At 42.0% G+C, this 22,286-nt stretch overlaps 1 protein-coding gene across 1 annotated transcript; it reads right to left on the reverse strand.

Annotated features, from left to right (window-relative positions):
- Window positions 1-5,141: 5,141 nt before the first annotated feature.
- AS3MT (arsenite methyltransferase) lies at window positions 5,142-21,791 on the reverse strand (the record flags this gene model as incomplete). The annotated part of the gene is given in 13 exon segments (XM_081246982.1): window positions 5,142-5,261; window positions 5,265-5,348; window positions 12,419-12,553; window positions 14,378-14,520; window positions 14,850-14,889; window positions 14,891-14,982; window positions 16,369-16,450; window positions 17,577-17,646; window positions 18,684-18,820; window positions 19,563-19,749; window positions 20,986-21,113; window positions 21,377-21,417; window positions 21,620-21,791. Coding segments are annotated over 13 exon segments (1,332 nt in total). The 3' UTR covers window positions 5,142-5,240.
- Between the last annotated feature and the right edge of the window lie 495 nt (window positions 21,792-22,286).

The following is a 22,286-nucleotide window of genomic DNA, read 5'->3' on the forward strand; positions in this document are numbered from 1 at the left end:
TGTTTCTGAGTTGGAAGGGAACTTAGAGTATGCCAAGTTCAAAACCTCATTTAACAGCTGGAGAAAGCGAACCCCAAAGTGGACAAATGATTTTCCGAGGGGCAAGTAACTAATTCAGCAGTAGAGCCAGATCTAGAAAGAACACCTGCTTTCTGTCTCCTGAATCACTTTTCCTTCCATGAATGAGAAGAAGGTTAACGGCTTTCGGCCTGGTTTGCAAAGTCAGCAGACACAAGTCTGGCTTATGGAGCACCCAGAACACCAATTCACCATTCTACTTTCTTACTCTCTCTGGCTTCTGGACAGTGTATAGGAGGCACTCTGCTATTATATGAGGCAATGGACAGAACGCTTCTGTCCTCAACTGATTTTCCCTTCATCCAGAGCCTGTCACTGCTGTACGGCTCTGCTACATGAAAGGAGGGACTAGTGTGGCCTGTCGGGGAAGGGGATCAGGACGACGGTCAACCGTCCAAGACAAGCAAGGCTCACCCGGCAGAAGATGAAGTACAAAACTTACATTCACAGAACACTCCCATTAACCTCAGTGGGAGTTGTGTTTACGGGAACTGCAGGATCAGCAGTTGAACAGAGACTGGAATGAAGCAGTAAAGCTCAAGTCATGGGTTATTATTAGGATTGTCTACTTCCAGCTTCATATTTACAAAAGAGTTCATTTTGACTATCTAGTGAGACCCCCCTCTGCTGACTCTTAGGGCAGGGTCTACAAAAGAAACCCTGTTTAGACCCAAATTGTGGCGTGTGTACAATTGAAGAAACTTGGCAAAGCACAGAAGTGAGGACAGGTACCAACAAAGTTCAGAAAATATGCCTGGCTGTTTTTATCCTGTTGGCCCCCGGGGTGCATAATATTCCATTGTTAGCAATCCAGGCCTAGGATGGTGCCTGGTACACAGTAGATACATAGTTAATATTTAGCGACTTAATGAAAATGTCGACTTAAAGAAAAATACACAACGTAAGAGTTGTGAGTTGAGTTTTATTCAGAGTCTTACTGAGGGCTCTAGCCTGGGAATCAGCCTCTTGGTAGCTCTGGGGGGATGGCTCTAAAGAGCTAGGGGGAGAAGCCAGTGTAAAGATGATTTTGTCTGGGGAATATGTGTAATCAAGCATACATCTCAGAGAAAGGTTACTGCTAGTCACAAGGAACAGATATCTCAGTTAATCATTTTAGTGCTTTTCCACATATGTAAAGATGTAAGAATCTGGGTTCATAAAAATTTTTCTTGAGATATATCTAACTATCTAAGGGACCTGTTTTTCCCAAGCACAGAGTGCTTCATCCTGTTTTTCATCCTGAATTCCTTTCAGGGTGTACTGTCATCAGTGGTAGCAGTAGCTAAAGACTTAACCCTTGCAGAACCTGAGAGCAAGCAACATTCACATTCTTGCTGAACTCACGTAAGAGGCCTCCCAACCTAATAAGTCTGGGAGCCATTGGAAGAAAGGCCAAGAATCAGTAAGAGGAGAGGGTTCTGCTGCTGTCTTGGCATGACCTTTAAAGCCATGTGTCCCTGAAGGGGTGTGGGGGTAGGGGTCCTGTTTAGGCTACTTACCCCGAGTAGGTAAGCTGAAAAGCCTCTACAGGCTTCCATGATTTTTAATAAATCCTCCCCCTGTGATAATGAAGCACTGAAAATACTGTATTTGATACAATGATCAATTAAGAGAAAATCTGCTCCTTTAACTCTAAGTCCAATATCTTTTGAAAAAGGTTTGTGGCAAGGGAAGGCCCCTGTTTCTATGGCACTGCTGTGAGTAAATATGATGTTAAAACGTATTAAATGATTGCAGAAGGTTAATAAGTATATAATCTAGGTGGTGGGTAAATGGGTCATCACTATAATTCTTTAAACTTTTCTGTATATTTGAAAATGGTTCTAATAAAATGTTGGAGGTAAAGCTGCCCGCTGTCAAAAGACCTACAGGCAGCTTCATAAACCACGTCCTGGCAGTAAAAGAAGCATTGGTCTTTAGCTGGTCCTGACATCACAGGCTCGCAGCAACCATGTATCAGTAGATCTAAACTAATAATAATCTAAACCATGTGCCACGTGCTCTTTCAGAGAACTTCATACAGATGAAACGAAGGCACAGAGATGTTAAATTATTTTCTCAAGGCCAAAATGCTAAATGGCAGAGTTAAGAGGGAAAAAACTAAAATGTTTGGCATCAGCTTTTTGCTCTTAATCATCATTCCATACTGCCTCCCACTCTCATAAGGATCAAATATTCCTAGTTGTCTATTTCACCTATTTTTGAATATTTAAATAACTGTTTATGGCATTTCTCTGGGTAAAACATATCTACTTTAATTTTATATTGTCTAATATATATCTTTTCTAGATTCCAGATCAAATACAATTCTTAAAATGTATATATATATATATATATATATATATATATATATATATATATATATCCTTTTTTTTTTTTTTTTTTTTTTTTGCAGTACGCGGGCCTCTCACTGTTGTGGCCTCTCCCGTTGCGGAGCACAGGCTCCGGACGCGCAGGCTCAGCGGCCATGGCTCATGGGCCCAGCCGCTCTGCGGCATGTGGGATCTTCCCGGACCGGGGCACGAACCTGTGTCCCCTGCATCGGCAGGCGGACTCTCAACCACTGCGCCACCAGGGAAGCCCAAAATGTATATATATATATTTTTTTTTTGCAGCACGCGGGCCTCTCACTGTTGTGGCCTCTCCCATTGCAGAGCACAGGCTCCGGACGCGCAGGCTCAGCAGCCATGGCTCACGGGCCCAGCCGCTCTGCGGCATGTGGGATCCTCCCAGACCGGGGCACGAACCCGTGTCCCCTGCATCGGCAGGCGGACTCTCAACCACTGCGCCACCAGGGAAGCCCTGTATATTTTTAATAAATGAAAATAATGTATAAAGTATGTTATTCTTTTTTTTTTTTTTTTGACTGCATTGGGTCTTCGTTGCTGGGCGCAGGCTTTCTCTAGCTGCGGCGAGTGGGGGCTACTCTTCGTTGTGATGCACGGGCTTCTCATTGCGGTGGCTTCTCTTGTTGCGGAGCACGGGCTCTAGGTGCACCTGCTTCAGTAGTTGTGGCACGCGGGCTCAGTAGTTGTGGCTTGTGGGCTCTAGAGCACAGGCTCAGTAGTTGTGGCGCATGGGCTTAGTTGCTCCACAGCATGTGGGATCTTCCCAGACCAGGGCTCGAACCCATGTCCCCTGCATTGGCAGGCGGATTGTTAACCACTAAGCCACCAGGGAAGCCCTAAAGTATGTTATTCTTAGGAAAAGAACAATGTGAATTTCTAGCCCAATATCATCACTCAACATCTTTTGGGGGAACTGAGAAGTTCAGAATGACAAGCAAAAGGCTAATACCTCTTCCTCATAAATTCTGAAAAGCCTAATAAACCAAATAACCAGAACACCCTTTCTTTTCATCTTTTCCCCTCGCAGGACCATCGAGCATTCATGAATAGTAAAGTATGCCTAATCCCAGCTGTACCATTCTAACTAATGCTGTCACTGAAGTAGGTTATGATTGGGTAGATATTGAACTCTAGAACCAAGAAAGCACTGTTTAGAATCAAGGTCACATAGATGAATCGGGCTTAAAAGATACCATCTGCCCTTTCCTCGCTTTGTAGTAATAAGTTAGGGTCTATAGCTGAACCCACTCAGAAATCTGAGCATTTCTCCATTTTGAACAGCTTTGTTAAAAGAGGGGTCTGTCCTGTAAAATTCATTCCAATGTTTTACAAGACCTCTTGTATTCCCATGCCTCTAATGAAAAAATTTCTTGGGTCATGCCAATTTCCCCCTTCTTTTTTTTTTTGGCCATGCCATGTGGCACATGGGATCTTAGTTCCCCAACCAGGGGTGGAACCCACGTACCCTGCATTGGAAGCGCGGAGTCTTAACCACTGGACCGCCAGGGAAGTCCCTCCCCTCTTATTCTTTTTGCACTGAGCTCAGAGCGACTAGTTGAGACTTTCTTATTAAAAGTCTTCATTGCTTAAAGGCTGTTATTTAAAAACTGACCTATCAGCTCCTGATGACAAGGACCATGGCTTACACATGACTTACACATGACTTACACATGACTTACACATGACTTACACATGACTTACACATGGCTTACACATGACTTACACACACTTTCTGTGCCCCTGACAAAGTCTTCAGGTACAACTGGTCTTCAATTTATTTACTCACTCTTGAACCTTCCCTTAATGCTCTTAATTTCTAATGATATAACCATCCTTGAAATATTCCTCAATCTTCTTCTTTAACTATGGAAACTAGAACTAAATTTAATATTTTCCTAAAAGTTTAACCAGGGCACCTTATAAAGGAAAAGAAAACCCACCATTTTTACATCTCCTAGCTTACCTTTTAAAAATTATCAAAGTTGGGCTTCCCTGGTGGCGCAGTGGTTGAGAGTCCGCCTGCCGATGCAGGGGACACGGGTTTGTGCCCCGGTCCGGGAAGATCCCACATGCCGCGGAGCGGCTGGGCCCGTGAGCCATGGCCGCTGAGCCTGCGCATCTGGAGCCTGTGCTCCGTGGCGGGAGAGGCCACAACGGTGAGAGGCCCGCACACCGCAAAAAAAAAAAAAAAAATCAAACTCTTTTCTTGATCCGGTTAAGATTTACTGCAGATGGTCATTATTTTATCACACATTAGGGTAAACTGAGGTCAAAAAATGATTACCTGTTTTCTTCATTCAACTGCACATTAAAAAGAAGAAAAAAAACCAACTTTGATTTAAAAGACCAATTACCTCAAGAGCACTCCTACCAAATTTGATTTGGCAATCTTTTGGCATGATTAGCATGAGTTCAGTAGGAGCTCTGTTTAATGAGCAAACATGGTGAAAAGTCCAAAAGGTGCTATGCAGGTCAGAAGGAAGATGTTTTCCCTGAGGCCCTTGGCCAGCTGTTATTTCTGAAGCCTTTCTTGCCCATCAGCCAGGCTTTGAGACTGCTTCTCAGTTCCATTTCTGGCCACTAGGTGGCACCAGACTCAGTTAAGAGAAAAACTGCTTAACTAGTCTTTAGATGATTTTGCTGTGAACCTTTAATCAATACTTTGTCAAAATAATTCACTAATTGTTATCTAAAATACGGTGGAGTTTTGCCTTTTATTCTTTCTTGTGGTATGGGCTGTGGGGAAGAGCAGGTGAAGACATGTGTAACTCATTCTTTCACCTCCTGCCCACTGTCTTCTGGTCAGCTGTTGTTTTAGCAGCACTTCTCTGTGCCTCAACAGCCGCTGGCAGCTTCAGGGGGACTTCTGGACTTTGCATTGTCAGACCCTTCTGCAAGCTTGAATGGATCTGTGATTATATCCTGTCAAAAGACAAACCAAAATGAAAGGACAAGTTAAAGGTGTTTCAAAAGACCCAAACACTAACATTTCAGTTGGACTTAGGTTGATTTACCTAGAAGGAGGATAAAATTTTACAATTCTGGGCTTCCCTGGTGGTGCAGAGGTTAAGAGTCCGCCTGCCGACGCAGGGGACACGGGTTCGTGCCCCAGTCCGGGAAGATCCCACATGCCGCGGAGCAGCTGGGCCGCTGAGCCTGCGCGTCTGGAGCCTGTGCTCCGCAGCGGGAGAGGCCACAACAGTGAGAGGCCCGCGTACCGCAGAAAAAAAAAAAAAAATTTTACAATTCTGTGAGGTCCTGGGAGTAGCATCAGTCACTAACTTATAAAAGTAGCTGTCTTTTCCTGACGTTTCTAATCAAGTTATCACTACTTTCAAGGTAAACTTCATTTACAGCTTTGGAAAGGTGTTCCCTTTGGGGCCAAGAGAGTTGATTCTGCTTTGTTTCGTTTTATGCGATTCCCATTTGTTTGTGCCTTTTACCTTTTTGGAACTGAGCTACTGAAATGCTGAAACTTCTTCCTTTCCCTTACTCTAATCTCTAGAAACGTGTGCAAGAGAAGGAGGTAAGTCCCAGATACCAGGACCCTCATTAGCAGTTGCTGATGTTCAGATGTTGAGATTGCCAACCACAACCAGCAAGATTTCAGGGCAGAGTAAGTGGAATTTTCAAAAGATAAGACGGCAATCTTTATTTTTCCTCCTTTCATCTTCAAATGAGATACCTCCACCAGCAGTGCCAACGGGGTCAGAGAAAAAACAGGCAAAAAGGTTGGAATTCAAGGGTATGAACAAGCCACCTTAAATAATGAAAGTGAATTCATTAAACATGAATTTACACTGTTATTATTTATTGGTGGTCAATGCAAATAGAAGGGTGTACAAGTGATATATCACTTCCAAATGCATGCTTTCAGCCCAAAAAGCTCTCAAGACTTGAAATAAATAAAAGGTGGGACACCTTGACAAGCAGTCCTTTCCAGCACCAACATCTTGTGCTTCTATGAACCGTATAGCTACGGAGAGGTAGTGCAGCATACTGGTTAAGAATGTCAGTTCTAGAATCAGACGTGGGTTCAGAGTCACTGCTTTCTAGCTGTGTGACCTTGGATTAGCAAATTAATCTCTCTGAGCCTGTTTCTTCATCTGTAAAAGGAAGATAAGGGGTGTTGTGAAGAGTAAATGACGTGGTGCCTTCACATATTAACTGTTCGGTAAAGGCTAGGTCCTCTATACTATTACTACTGTTGTCACGTGCTTACTACCACGACTGTTAACTGGAGCAAGACAGTACATAGCACACCTCCTATCTGCATCATTTCAGATGCTGCAGTGTTTTAATAACATAATTCTTTTAAATAGCAAAATACATTTTTCTTCTCAGAATTAAAAAAGGAGGAGGAAGAGAAGAAGAAAAAAGAAAAGCTTTCTCAGAAACAGTCATTATCGAGTCAACCCTCAGTAACAAGCAGTACTTTCATTCCTCTATTGCAGTAACTGATAGGAAAACAAAAATACAAGCCATTCCCTACATGCCGCCTGCTTACGGTACTCAGGAATCTATCATTAAGGTCCTCCATAAAAAAGATAAGAATGTCCTCCCCCGAGAGCACAAGGTTATATTTCTAGGACACACAGTTGTTTCATTCGTTAAATCTTCCTTCAGTGTCAATTATTCCCATTTCAGAAACGTGGAGCTGATGGCAAGACAATGGCACAACCATAGGCTGAAAGAAATACGCTAGGACAGATGGGAGATTGTTATGATAAACCAGTTCAAACATGTAGAACGTTGCATTCCAGCCTGAGGTCAGGAACGCTCCTGCACAGGAGGTGCTGCTAGCTAGGAGAGCTATGCTAGTAGAAAATCATCTCCTGCAGAAGCAAACTCACTTAACTACATTTTCCCAGCCAGAGTGCAGTGGAAGTGCTTTGGCTGGGGAAAAGACTTCCTTTGCTTGTAACTAATTTTCTGACAGCTTTTAGAGCCAGGATTCAGGAAACCAGGTACAGGAGAATTAGAACGATGAAAATATTTCAAGATAAACATTGATTCTGACCAGCAAGATTTTGTTATCGGTGAAATACCAAGAACTTCAAAAGACCAATAACACATTCATGAAATGTAACGGCCTGAAAAGTCAGAATTCTTGTTTTTTCTACTTTCCCCCCCAAAGTTACCTCCTTAGAAACACAGAAGGGTTGACAATAGCAGAGTGCTCAAGAACTGAATAAAGCAAAGAAAGAAAATCGCTCTTTACCTCTAGACGTGGCTTCTACACTTAGCTTGGACTTGATTCATGCTGGTAATAGTGGCCAAACAAGAACATACCAGGCTTTTTTGGCCCCAGGATTCTTTTTTTTTTTTTTTTTTTTTTTGCTTTATAACAAATTTAATCAGTTATACATATGTTTCCATATCCCCTCCCTTTTGCGTCTCCCTCCCACCCTCCCTATCCCACCCCTCCAGGCGGTCACAAAGCACCGAGCTGATCTCCCTGTGCTATGCTGGCCCCAGGATTCTTGTCTCCAATTCCTCAACTACAAATTTACCATTTTGGAGAGTGATCTGGCTTGCAGGATCTCAGTTCCCCAACCAGTGATTGAACCTGGGTCACAGCAGTGAAAGCCTGGAATCCTAACCACTAGGCCACTAGGGAATTCCCAATAAGCTTTACTCTTAAAGTGAGAGAGTGGCATGGACATATATACACTACCAAACGTAAAATAGATAGCTAGTGGGAAGTAGCCACATAGCACAGGGAGATCAGCTCGGTGCTTTGTGACCACCTAGAGGGGTGGGATAGGGAGGGTGGGAGGGAGACACAAGAGGGAGGAGATATGGGGATATATGTATATGTATAGCTGATTCACTTTGTTATACAGCAGAAACTAACACACCATTGTAAAGCAATTATACTCCAATAAAGATGTTAAAAAAAAAAAAAGACTACTTGGGAATTCCCTGGAGGTCCACTGGTTAGGACTCGGCACTTTCACTGCCAGGGCCCCGGCTTCAGTCCCTGGTTGGGGAACTTAAGATCCCACAAGCCGCCCAGTGTGGCCAAAAAAAAAAAAAAAAAAAGACTGCTTGTGAGGTAACAAAATGGGGGGGAGGAAAAGGCACAAGAGTTACTTGTGTATCAATATGTGCCCCACGTATCCAAAATTTCTATGAAATATAAACAACAGAAAGTAAAATTCATGGAGAAAAGATTACAGAAATTCTGAGCTCAGGAGAAAGGGTTTATGAGAGAATGATAAAAGAATCCTGCAAAGATGGTCAGAACTCAAATACGTAGAACACGGTTCCAAGGGACCAAGAATATTAACAAATACAAGTCCATAACCATAACCACCTCTATTTCTTGAGTGTGTATTATTTGCCAGGCATTGGCCAACATTTACATGTATCATTCCATTTGATTCTCACAACCTGAGGAAAAAAGGGATTATTACCTCCCCATTACACATGAGGAAACTGAGGGTTTAGGGAGGTTAGGTAAGGTATCCAAGATCACACACAAGTGGCAGAGCCAAGATTTGAACCTAGTCTGTCTGACTCCAAGACCTGTGTACTTAAACCCCATGCTGTGCCACCACCCTGCCCCAGCAAGATCAGTAGCTTATTTCCCTGAGCTTCCAACATCCAGTGCCTTGAGGCGCATCACTGTAATGACTTTGGTGAATGTTAGAAGTTCTATCAGAGGAGCTTCCCTGGTGGTGCAGTGGTTAAGAATCCACTTGCCAATGCAGGGGACACGGATTCAAGCCCTGGTCCAGGAAGATCCCACATGCCACGGAGCAACTACGCCCGTGTGCAACAACTACTGAGCCTGCGCTCTAGAGCCCGCGAGCCACAACTACTGAAGCCCGCGTGCCTAGAGCCCATACTCTGCAACAAGAGAATCCACTGCAATGAGAAGCCTGAACACCGCAACGAAGAGTAGCCCCCACTCACCGCAACTAGAGAAAGCACGGGTGCAGCAACGAAGACCCAACAGAACCAAAAATAAATAAATAAAATAAATTTAAAAAAAATTTTTTTTAAAAAGGAAGTTCTATCAGACAAAAGAGACTTGAAATCCATCATTAAGCCTGTTCTAAATAATAAAATACTATAAAAGGATGAATGGACTAATAAAATAATTATGCTAGCATGAATGGGGAAAAGGTAAAAGTAAATAAGAGGAAGAGAGATGCTAATATCTGTTAAAACTACCTATCTGCCTTCCTCACAGGGAAGCTGTGAGAGATGACCTGAGATAAATTGTGATAAAATGCTTTAAAAAATGCTACACCAGTATTTCAGTTACTAGAATAATTCTAAATATGAATCTAAGACATTTTAGAAAATATTCATTTTCAAATATGCTGGAATACTGGCTCAAATATACATTTAAGAAGTTAGATATGATAGAAATTAGCATTCCAAAACAGCAGAGAAATGAATTAATAGGAAAACTTGACTAGTTAATATTCAGAAAAATAGCGACACTCTACCTGAATATTTATGTTAAAATAAATTCAAAGGACTTCCCTGGTGGTCCTGTGGTAAAGAATCCACCTTCCAACGCAGGGGATACAGGTTAGATCCCTGGTCAGGGAACTAAGACCCCACATGCCGTGGGGCAACTAAGCCCACGTACCTCAACTAGAGAGCCCGTGTGCTGCAAACTACAGAGCCCACATGCTCTGGAGCCTGTGCGCCACAACTAGAGAGAGAAAACCCACACATCACAACTAGAGAGAAAAAACCCAAACGCCACAACTAGAGAGGAGCCAGCACGCCATAACGAAGAGCCCAGGTGCTGCAAGGAATATCCTGTGTGCCGCATCTAAGACCTGAGACAGCCAAAAATAAAAAGTAAATAAATTAATTAATTTTAAAAAAGGAAAGGAAAAGAGGAATTTAGCATTTTAAAAAATAAATTCCAGATGGAGTAAAAATTTAAATGTGAAAAACAAACCATGGAAGTGCTAGAAGAATCTTCAATGACCTTGGATTAAGTAATAGATTCTTAGCGATGATACCCAAAGCACAAGCAAAGAAAAACTAACTGGACTTCATCAAAATTAAAACCTTTTATGTATCAAAAGACACTATCAAGAGAATAAAAAGATAACATACAGAATGGGAGACGTTTTTGCAAATCATGTACGTGATAAGGGTCTAGTATACAGAATATGTAAAGAACTCTTACAACTCTGCAACAAAAAGACAAATTACCCAATTTAAAAACAGGCAAAGGACAAGACATTTCTCCAGAGAAAATATACAAGTGGTCAAGAAATTATACAGCCAACAAGCACATGAGAAGATGCTTAACATCATTAGCCATTAGGGAAATGCAAATCAAAACCACAGTGAGGGGCTTCCCTGGTGGCGCAGTGGTTGAGAGTCCACCTGCCGATGCAGGGGACACGGGTTCGTGCCCCGGTCCAGGAAGATCCCACATGCCGCGGAGCGGCTAGGCCCGTGAGCCATGGACGCTGAGCCTGCGTGTCCGGAGCCTGTGCTCCACAATGGGAGAGGCCACAGCAGTGAGAGGCCCGCGTACTGCAAAAAAAAAAAAAAAAAACCCACAATGAGGTACCACTTCACACTAAGATGGCTACAATCAAAACAGAACAGAAAATAACAAGTGTTGGCAAGGATGTAGAGAAACTGGAACCCTTGTACACTGCTGGTAGGAATGTAAAATGGTGCAGCCACTGTAGAACACAGTTTGGTGGCTTTCCAAAAAGTTAAATGGAGAATTACCATATGACCCAACAATTCCACTCCTAGATATAGACCCAAAAGAATTGAAAATAACTACTCAAACAAGTACATGAAGCACATACACAGGCATGTTCACAGCAACACTACTCACAATAGCCAAAAAGTGGAAACAACCTGAATGTCTATCAACTAATGAATGGATAAAAAAAAAATGAGGTCTATCCTCATTTTTAGTCCCTAATACAAGGGACTACTGTTCAGCCATAAAAAGGAATGAAATACTGCTATATGGCTAAACCTTGAAAACATTATATTAAGTAAAAGAAGCCAGACAAAAAAGGCCACATAGTGTATGACTCCACTTACATGAAATGTCCAGAATAAGCAAATCCAGAGACAGAAAGCAGATTAGTTATTGCCAGGGGTGGGAGAGGGGGAGATTGGGGAATTAGGGCTTAATGGGCATGGGATTTCTTTTGCAGGTGATGAAAGTTTTCTGGCACTAGACAGTGGTAATAGTTGCACAACCTTATAAATATACTAAAAGCTGCTAAATTGTACACGTTAAAATGGTTAAAATAATGAATTTTAAGTTACATGAATTTTATCTCATTTTTAAAAAGTACTAAAAGAAAATATAAATTTATAATGTTCACATAGATCATTGTGAACTTCCTATAATAATTCCTTTAACCATTTTCTATTAGAGTGAAATTCATTTTTTAATTGCTCTATAAGAGATTGTCCATTATATTTTGCAAATATTTTCTCTCATTTATCTTTTTAGTTGCTTTCTTTTCCTGAATAGATGTTTTCAATTTTTATGTAGTCATTTCCTTTATGGTTTCTTTCTCTTTTTTTTTAAGCTTCTTTTTTCTTTTAATTTATTAAAAGAAAAAAAGTGAGCAGGGGCTACTCTTCGTTGCGGTGCTCAGGCTTCTCATCGCGGTGGCTTCTCTTGCTGCGGAGCACAGGCTCTAGGCGCACGGGCTTCAGTAGTTGTAGCTTGCGGGCTCTAGAGCACAGGCTTAGCTGCTCCACGGCATGTGGGATCTCCCCGGACCAGGGCTCGAACCCATGTCCCCTGCATTGGAAGGTGGATTCTTAACCACTGTGCCACCAGGGAAGCCCAGGAAAATGAAGTTATGAAGGTAAATCATTTTATAGGTACAAAAATGCTAGAAATAAGTTATGGTGGCCAACTAAAAGAACAATGCTTTGTTTCTTGCTTTAGCAGTCTGTGGTGACCATAACGATTTTTTAAATAGTTTTCTGTTTGAGGTTAGGGAATTGAAAGCCGAGCAAGCCTTTGCTTCAAAAGCAGTATAGCCTCCACATGTCGGCAACTTCTCTCCAATTGGCCCGATCAGAAAATCTTGGGCAAATCGTGAATTCTTCAGGATAGCTGCTGTTTCTTCGTCCACTTCAACAGTTTCATCTTTCTGAAGGGTAGCATGAAAAACACATTCTTAGAGATGCCACTTTTGTCTCAATAGAAGAAAAACACCCTGAAGTTCTACTAACGAGCAATATCTCAAGATAAAGAGACTATACCTTTTGACATAAGTATTTTCTCATGTTCAGACCCTGCTGCTAGCTTCATGCTTATTTCCACATGGAATTGACCAGTGTCGTTATCAGTTTTCCTTTGGTGACAGTGCAAAAAAAAGGGCACTCGTGGCTTCAGTGTCTAGTCTCTGCTCAGAGGCAAATGTAGAAAACCACTGCTCTCTGAGTTTCACCTTATTTATTGCTAAAATGAGGGCTTTGGACTAGTGGCTTTTAAAGTGTATTTCCTTGAGTCCCAGGGTGCCTGGGAGGTGTGTAAAGGGTCTACGCCTTGGGAACCAGGAGCGAACACAGGAGATTCTGAGCTGTCCAATCCCTGCTCCTATCAGATAAACTCTGCTTGTATCCCTTCAGATACTGGGGTTATATAAAGCAATGATGGACACATAGTAAGTATTGATCTTTTAAATAAAATTTTGCTGAAAAAGATAATTCTGGGGGGGTTAGAGAGTGGGCAAAATGGCTAAAGTGGATCAAAAGATACAAACTCTCAGTTATAAAATAAATAACTCATGAGGATATAATGTACAGCATAGTGACTTTAGTTAATAATAGTGTATTATATATTTGAAAGTTGCTGAGAAAGTAAATCTTAAAAGTTCTCATCACAAGAAAAAACAATTTGTAAATATGTATGGTAATGGACATTAACTAGACTTACTGTGGTGATCATTTTGCAATACATACAAGTATTAAATCATTATGTTGTATACCTGAAACTAATATAATGTTATATGTCAATTATATCTCAATAAAAAATAATTCTGCTATTAGAAATGTTGTTTTGAAAGCCAGTAGACCAGAGTAATGATTTCAAAGGCCCTTCCCACTCTGATCCTGTGAATCTAATGAAGCAGGCAAGTGGCAGTGTATCAGTGAAAAAGCATTAATGGCTCTGCTGCACCAGGGCGTATTTTAGAAATTTGAAAATGCTATCTAGACAAAAAAATCAGATGAAGGAAACAGTAAAGTTCTTCCACCTTTGGAGCAAATAATGACTGTATCTTCTATTTACTGAGTTCCCAGTACCAATGTTTTGCTATATTATTGCTAATCTTTATAGAAATTCTGCCATGTAGGTATTATTATCCCTACTTTTACAGTGGAGCAACTTGCATCTCTAACAATTTTGGTGGCACATTCAAGTTTACCTGAGTAATCAATAAATAACAGAGCCAGAATTTGAAACCAGGTATCTAACTCCAAAGCCTGTATGTCTCTGTTTTGAGAAAACAAAACCTACTCTAAAAAGAGTAGTAGAAATGTCAATGTCATCATTAAACACTAACAATCCTTAATTCCACAATACAATTAAACAACTGAAATACTGTTATGCAGTCCTCTCCTATTTTTCCATCCTCTTTCTCTATAATTCCATTAATCTGATGTCTGAATGACGTTTCTCATAAAAAAGTTTTTTAGATGTCACAATGGTATTTGGTTATGTAGGAGAGTATTTTATTCTTAGGAGATGCATGCTGAACTATTTAAAGGTAAAATGTCATGATATCTGCAACTTACTTTTCACTGGTTCAGCAAAAATGTATATACGTATATGTATATGTGTGTGTATATATATAGACAAACACACATACAACAAGACCAGAAAAGTGAGAAGCAATGCAAGGTTAAGAAAAGGTTCCTGGAGCAAAGGAAAGAATAGAAAGAATGCTGGAAGTCACGGAAATCTTATTTACCTTAAATGTGAAATTTGCATCAAATATTAGTTCTTTCTCGTGTCCTGTGATTCCTCCATTGTAAATAACTTGGCATCTTTTGGTTGGTCCCGTCTTAGGGAGTTTGAAAAGGAGAAATGTTGCAGAAACAAAACGGCAATCACCTAAAACCAGAATATACTCATGGTTCATCTCCAGCACTCCAACGGCTATTGGTTTGCCCAGCAGATGAAGACTTAATATTATAAAGACGATTTCTTCTTTGCATGCCATCAATTATCTTTATGGGCACATCACTCTATTTACTGAATAACTTCAAAGTGCTTTATTAAATGCCAAACTTTGGGAGGTTGCCATTAAACAGGAGACAAAATGGAGATTTCCAGATGACACAAAGTCTCCTTCAATGAGACTCACTCAGGAGACACTTGATAATCACCAAATTTGAACCATTCAGGGTGCAGTTATAACAGTCCCTACTGCTGTTTCTTACCGATCATGTTTTCTAGTTCCTTGTTTTGAACTGATAATAAAATTGGCAGTGACCAAACGTGGAGGGCAGAACCCAATTTTTTGGGCAAGGATAGCAAGGTCCTTCCAGTACAAAGCACCACCCAGGCACTCACCTAAAAAAAAGAAAAATCACAGATCAACGAATACAACTAGGTATTAAGGGAATTATTCTTCTGTATAATTGATTAGGCTATGGTATTACTTAAGGCATAGGTTCTAGAAAAATAGGAGAAGGACCTGAGTGTCCCCCAAGGTATAGAAAGTTATGGTTGAAACCAGATATGCTAGCTAATGGTCTCTGGGAACCATTGTTCAGGACAGTCACTAATATATTGGTTCTATCAATCATAATATTCATGTATGTATTAGGTCACATACTAAAAAGCACTGTTATGTAAAAAAAATACAAGAAAAATTCCAAAACTGCCTCTTAGTTCCAGATTAATCTCATAATGATCTGCTATTAGAACAGTAATTACTATTAATGTTCATAAGGCATTTTACAGTTTTTAAATTTATTACATCAACAAATTAGAAATAATCTAAATCATCACCGATAGAGAAATGGTCAAATAAATTATGGTACAGCTGTACAATACAGTTGTATAATACAAACATTTAAAAAAATTTTTTAAGTTTTAGGCTTAGGAAATATGCTAAATAAAATTAGAATACTAAATTCTATATGCAGCATACTCCCAATATTATTATACACACCCACAGGAAAAAAAAAAAACCCTAAAAGTGTGTATACTAAGCTATTAAAAGAAGTTATTACTGGGTTATGTGCTTAGTGGTAACTTTTTCTTTTTGTATTTTCCAACTTTTTTTTTTTTTTTGGCTGCGCCACATGGCTTTCGGGATCTTAGTTCCCGGACCAGAAATTGAACCCGGGCCCCCTGCAGAGTCCTAACCACTGGACCACCAGGGAATTCCCTATTTTCCAACTTTTTAACAATATCCATTTCTTCTTGTATAATAAGAAAAAAGTTAACATAACTTATTTTAAAAGTTAAGAACTTTTGATTTCATAACCAGACTGACCAAACACAAGCATTTATCTCCTCAACGTCCAGAGACTCCATGAAAATGACAGTAAAGGAAATGACAACACAATAATGATGAGAACACGGGGAATTAAGGAGGCATCAACTCTGGAGCAGTTGCCATCATTTCCACACTAGAGCTTTTTTTCTTTTTTTTTTCCACACTAGAGCTTTTAAGAATTTCTCACATTCATTATCCCATTTAATCTTCATAACAGCCCTATAAGGCAGATTGAATTATTACCTACAGTTTACAGTACGGAACACACGACTCAAAGAGATTAAATTGTCCAAGGTCATACCAGATTTGTGTCAGAGGAGGAACAGAACCTAAGCCTCCTGAACTAATCCCATGTTCCCACATCACACGGCCTCATCCTGGGTATTAGCAGGATGGAACTCTGTACTTGGACGAGTATCTGCCTCAAAACAAAATAAAACACAAAAACCTACCCCTTAAAACTTTGTGCGTCCTGACTTCTTCTGGCAATTCAAGGCTAGCATAGACGTCACTGAAATATAGCTCCCCACCGTGCTGAAACGGCAGAATTAATCCAAACAAGGTTAAAGATTACATTAGTCCCAGATAGCAAAGAAAGGAATGAGGGGCTAAAATCAAGTTTTAAAAAAACAACAGAAGTTCTTGAGCTGACCCTTTTTGGACAAATAACTGCTAGCTGCCTCCCTAGTTACAATCATAGCCAACTGCCACGATTTTTTTCAGTGCCTCACTCAACAGGTAATAAAATAACTTTCCAAGCTTAACCAATCTGAAGCAAAAGCAACCCCAGGTTGTTACAGAACTAACAGAAGTAAATAGTATTAATAAACTCTTCTCCCTTAAAAATTATATAACTTTGGTAATGTTATTTATTTTTATAATAACACATTATCTTTTTAAAACATTGTCCTTAAAATCTCAGGCATATGAGTGATCAGGAATTTTAAGATTTTATTCAGTTAATTTCAAGAGCATGGACATCTAGATTCTATAGTAATGTCTCTACCTTCTACACATACACCCTGCTGAAAACAGTGAGCTGGTCTATACAATGGCCTACTCATTAAGACATTGTTAAATCATTTCTACATAGATATTCTTATTTGATCTCTAAAACAGCCCTATAAACCAAGAATCTCATAATCTTCTATCTTCTGTCATGAAGAGATACATCTCATGATACATATAGAGGGTGTGGAGCTCCTGCAAGTTTTCCTTTAAGAGAGTAGTTAATGGAAAAGATCCATCTTCCTTAACTTCCCAAAGATCTGGAGCCCTGATGGATACAAAATAAGGATCCCTGAGAAACACTGTCCATGCTAGGGAAGTATATACAAAATAACCTTAGTAGTCAGTCCAAAGGTCCCCGCAGCTCTGCAGATGCTATTCTAGGATTATGTACAGCAGCAAGCAGGAGAAAAAACAGCCAAGAAAGCAAATTTTAACATATTCAATCACAATCATGACTCTCAGATTTACCACCTTTTGAAATCTAGAGGAAGACAAATTCATATCTAGGGTATTCCTGTCACTCCCACATTTTGCCACTCTTTCTAATTTAATGGAGAGTTTGAGCTCTCAGCTCAAGGGGACAGAACAGGACATATCCCATGTGCTCTCACTGATGTTCAAAGACCACTGGGCTCCCTCTTCCCCTCACCTTTAACACTCGATATACCTCCTGCAGCACTTGCTGTTTATCAGGTACAAGGTTAATGACACAATTGGATCTAAAAAAGAATAGACAGAATGTCAAGCACATCTGCAGACTACTTAGACACCTTCAAATCCTTTTAGTCCCTAAAGGTGGTTCCCACCATTTTCTCAAAGCTACAGTATTCTTCCCACCTCCCTCCTCTCTTCCCCACACTCAACTTTGTCCCAAGATAAGGGAGATGGACAGAGTGTTTGAAATCTCAATAAACTGTTAGCAAGTTTGAGTGTGCAGAAAAAATTCTGAGGCATGCTTCTTATTTGTTTCTGCCCTGATGTTGATCATGCAACAAAATGACCTGGGACCAGATGCCTACTGCACAAGGCATTTCTTATGCCACATGTAAATAGGCTAAGTTCCTCAAAGGCAGCTTTATTAAGGCATGATTTGATAATTCAGAGGAAAAACAGCAACACAGAATCCTATAATTTGCCATGAAAATAATACTGAAGATAACATATTGTATAAGCAGACTCATTGGTCTTGCTGGTCTTTTGGGCTCATTCGTAAACCACGGTTAAGTTTAAAATACATTCTCAGGACTTCCCTGGTGGTACAGTGGTTAAGAATCTGCCCGCCAGTGCAGGGGACACAGGTTCGATCCCTGGTCTGGGAAGATCCCACATGCCATGGAGCAACTAAGCCTGTGCGCCACAACTACTGAGCCTGTGCTCTAGAGCCCACATGCCACAACTACTGAAGCCCAAGCCCCTAGAGCCCGTGCTCTGCAACAAGAGAAGCCACCGCAGTGAGAAGCCAGCGCACCACAATGAAGAGTAGCCTCTGCTCGACACAACTATAGAAAGCCCGTGCACAGCAACGAAGACCCAACGCAGCCAAAAAAAATAATAATAATAAAATACGTTCTTTCTCAGGCTAGTGTGTTCTGTGGCTGGTGGACTACAAGTGCCCCAGGCCAGCTCCATCCCTTTATTAAGTTATGCTAAGTTTAGTTTAACCCCCCAAATAAGAATCCACTCAGCAAAAAGTGGTGACATTCGTGTGTTCAATAGGAAATGGGCTATATTCACAATAGTAAGGACACAGACCTACATAACAATATCATAACTCTCATTCTTGATTCCAGCCTCTCCTAACTTCTCTATATAGCCATGAATAAAAGTCACATTGGGTGCCTGGAAGCCATATTTTTCCATGTGATATTCAATGTACTTGTTAGCCACTTCTACCTAAAGGAAGAAAAAAAAACAGATTTGATAATCAACATTTTTTTTTTTTTTTTTTTTTTTTTGCGGTATGCGGGCCTCTCACTGTTGTGGCCTCTCCCGTTGCGGAGCACAGGCTCCGGATGCGCAGGCTCAGCGGCCACGGCTCACGGGCCCAGCCGCTCCGCGGCATATGGGATCCTCCCGGACCGGGGCACGAACCCGTATCCCCTGCATCGGCAGGCGGACTCCCAACCACTGCTCCACCAGGGAGGCCCCCGATAATCAACATTTTTGAATGCACTAATTTTTTCCTAAAGTTTCCTATTACTAATGGAATATACTGCCCCCAGAATGTTTTAGGTATGTAAACAAGGTTCATCTGGGCATGCAGGATATACTACAGAGTGGGACGACTCAATGGGGCATAAACCCCCTGTTTGATACATGGGTTTTATTTGAATAAACTCTTCATTCAATAAGAAAATCTTTCAGGATAGATGGTAGAAAGAAGGAAAAGATCAAACTCCATTCAGTCATCATGATATTCATAAATCAGATCAAACCTTTGACTCTGTTCTCCCAGAGAAGCCCCTAATTGTCAAAGTTCTTGGTTCCCAGGTCAGGAAGCAGTAGTGGTACAAGCGAGCACTGCATTTAGCACCCTTCTTAAATTATCCTTGAAGAGTCACAAGGAAACAACTTTATCTCTAAAAGAATGCTTTTCAGAATTTTTTCCTCCTTGTACTTGAAATAATTGCCTCACCTGACCTTCTGTCATGTCTATTCCGGTGACATGTCCCTTCTCACCAACCAGCTGACTAAGTGCATAGCAGTCTCGGCCACTTCCACTCCCCAGGTCCAAAATCCAGCAGTTTTCCAGACACTCAGGGATGACCAGACCACAGCCATAATTATCTGGGAAATAGAAAATATATACACATTTTTTCCCTCTAGAGACGAGAAGATGTGGAACCATTAAATCTTATAAATCCTTCCTCCTTCCCTCCCTCCTTTCCTTCCTTCCATCATTCATTCAATTTCTCTTTAGATGTTTGGTCTCCCTCACTACACCGGAAGCTCCATGAAGGCTGGGACTCTATCCGCTTTATTTACCATTGAATTGATGGGCACTGTACCAGGTACTAAGACAAATAAACCAACTAAAATATTTGTTAGGCATTAACTGAGCATATTATGCAGGTCCAGGACTTGCTAGTTATTGAAGAAGAAAGGTAAGACAAGAATTCTGTCCCTTAAGTGTATTTAACGAGGGAGATAAAACACAGACACAGAAAACATTTTCCATGATTTATTTACAAACTGAGTGGCACAGGAAGTAAGTGTTATAGTGGTTTGGGGAAGTGGTGCCCAAGGATTAAAGAAGGCTTCACAAAGTAGGTGGGACATCAGTGAGGCGTTGGGTAGGTAGGATTTGGAAGGTAGAAAGGAAGGGGGGGCTTTCTTAGTGGCACAGTGGTTCAGAATCCGCCTGCCAATGCAGGGGACATGGGTTCAAGCCCTGGTTTGGGGAGATCCCACATGCCGCGGAGCAACTGAGCCCACGTGCCACAACTACTGAAGCCCGCACAGCTAGAGACCATGCTCCGCAACAAGAGAAGCCACCGCAGTGAGAAACCCTCGCACAACGAAGAGTAGCCCCCGCTGGCCACAACTAGAGAAAGCCCTCGCATAGGGATGAAGACCCAATGCAGTCAAAAATAAATAAATTAATTATTTTTTTAAAAAGGAAGAAAGCAAGCAGGGGGAAGGCATTCCACATTGATAACTTCATGCCAGGCAGGCAGAAATCATCTTGGCAGTGTTGATGGCAGGAGGAAGGGAAAGGTCTGGCTAGAGTAGTATGGTGCATCAGAGGGAGCCAAGGTTGGTTAGGAAGGGAGGGCCAACCTGGACAGGCTTGAATGTCAGGTCCAAGGAGTGTGAATGTATCCTGTGAGTAAAGGGGGAATGTGTGTGGGTCACTGGAAGTTCTTCAACAGAGCAGTAAGATGATCGATCAGAGCAGTAAGATGATCGATCAGTGCTGTGCTTTACCAGTTTTATAATAGATAAGGCAAGCCCCATGGATTGGAGGAGACGGGTTAATTCCCTAGTGACCTGGCATCACTATATTTTGAGAAAGATGCTGTCTGGGGTCTTCATGGAGGCAGCACAGGGCACTTTACCTCAAGGATACTTCCTCATTTACATTCTGCAGGGCTTCCCGGATGTGCTTAGGGACTGGCCTGGCTGCAGTGACACACGCATTGGTCTGGAGGTCTGCTGATTTCTTCAGCACCTGCCCGTAGTAGGTCTGACCCAGGGGCCAAGGGTGGGGTGAGGGGTAAGGAAAGAAGAGTTGGAGCTGGTGTCCTCAGGGTGGAGGCGCCCATACGCCCCACCAACCCCCCTCCAACCCCCCCAGACCTGGCCAGCCTTTGCTCGCTACAAAGCTCTAAGCCCGGACTTGGCCCTGCCCCACCCCAGGGATCCTGGCGGGCCAGGCCGGGCTTCCAAAGGCCTACAGTTCCCACTCAGCTGAGGCTCCACCGCAGCCATAGGCCCTACTGCGGGCACCTGCACGTCCTTCCGGATCTCAACGTCGCGGGTGGTGGCCACTGCCGGGAGGGAGAGAAGGCAGCTTAAAGGCGAGGGCGCTGAGCCCGCATGGGGGAGGGGAGCCCCGGGACTGAGGGGTGGTCTAGGGGCGGGCGGCAGGCGGAAGCGCAGGGGGTGGTGATGGTGGGCGGTGGGGGGAGCGGGGTTAGGGGCAGAGGGCCTGCCCCGGGGGCGGACGGGAAGGCGAGGGACCACACTCACTGTCTCCTCGGCCTCCGGACTGCAAGACTTGGGCCCTCAGCAGCCGGCTCTCTAGGCCCAGCGCTCCAGAAGCCCAGCGCTCCCGAGGCCCCGCCCCCGGGCAGGAACCCACCTGCGCAGTCCGACCACGAGTCCTCACCTCGCGCTCCGGCCCTCGTGTGCCCAAAGTCATCTTGGCTGTCTTTGGTCTTTCCAACCAGGAAGAGGCTCTTACTATCAAGGACCTTCCTTTATTGCTCCACTGTGATTTTCATTTTATAACGCTCGTATGAACACCCACGTATATACTGATTTTTGCCCCCTTTGGGAATGAATTCACCTTTTCTCAGTCTACTTTCTAAAGTCAGGTGTATTGAGATAGAATTTACATTCAGTAAAATTCACCTTTCTTTATAAAGTGTACAGTTCTGTGAATTCTAACAAGGTATATACATCACCGCAATCAAGACTCTCACCCAAAAAGTTTCTTCCTGCCCCTTTGCATAGTAAATCTCCTCACCCCAGCTTCTAAACAACCATAGATCTGTTCTCCCTCCTTTCCCAGAATGTCATAGTGATGGAATCATATCAATGATTCCATATCAATCAATCTCAGTCTATTTCGAATTGTATTTAGGAAAGCAACTTTGCTAAGTTCATTTTTAACCTCTAGTATTTTTTTGGTCAA

This window comes from Mesoplodon bidens, assembly GCF_964165515.1.
Source record: "Mesoplodon bidens genome assembly, chromosome: 1".
In the NCBI taxonomy this organism is placed as follows: Eukaryota; Metazoa; Chordata; class Mammalia; order Artiodactyla; family Ziphiidae; genus Mesoplodon; species Mesoplodon bidens.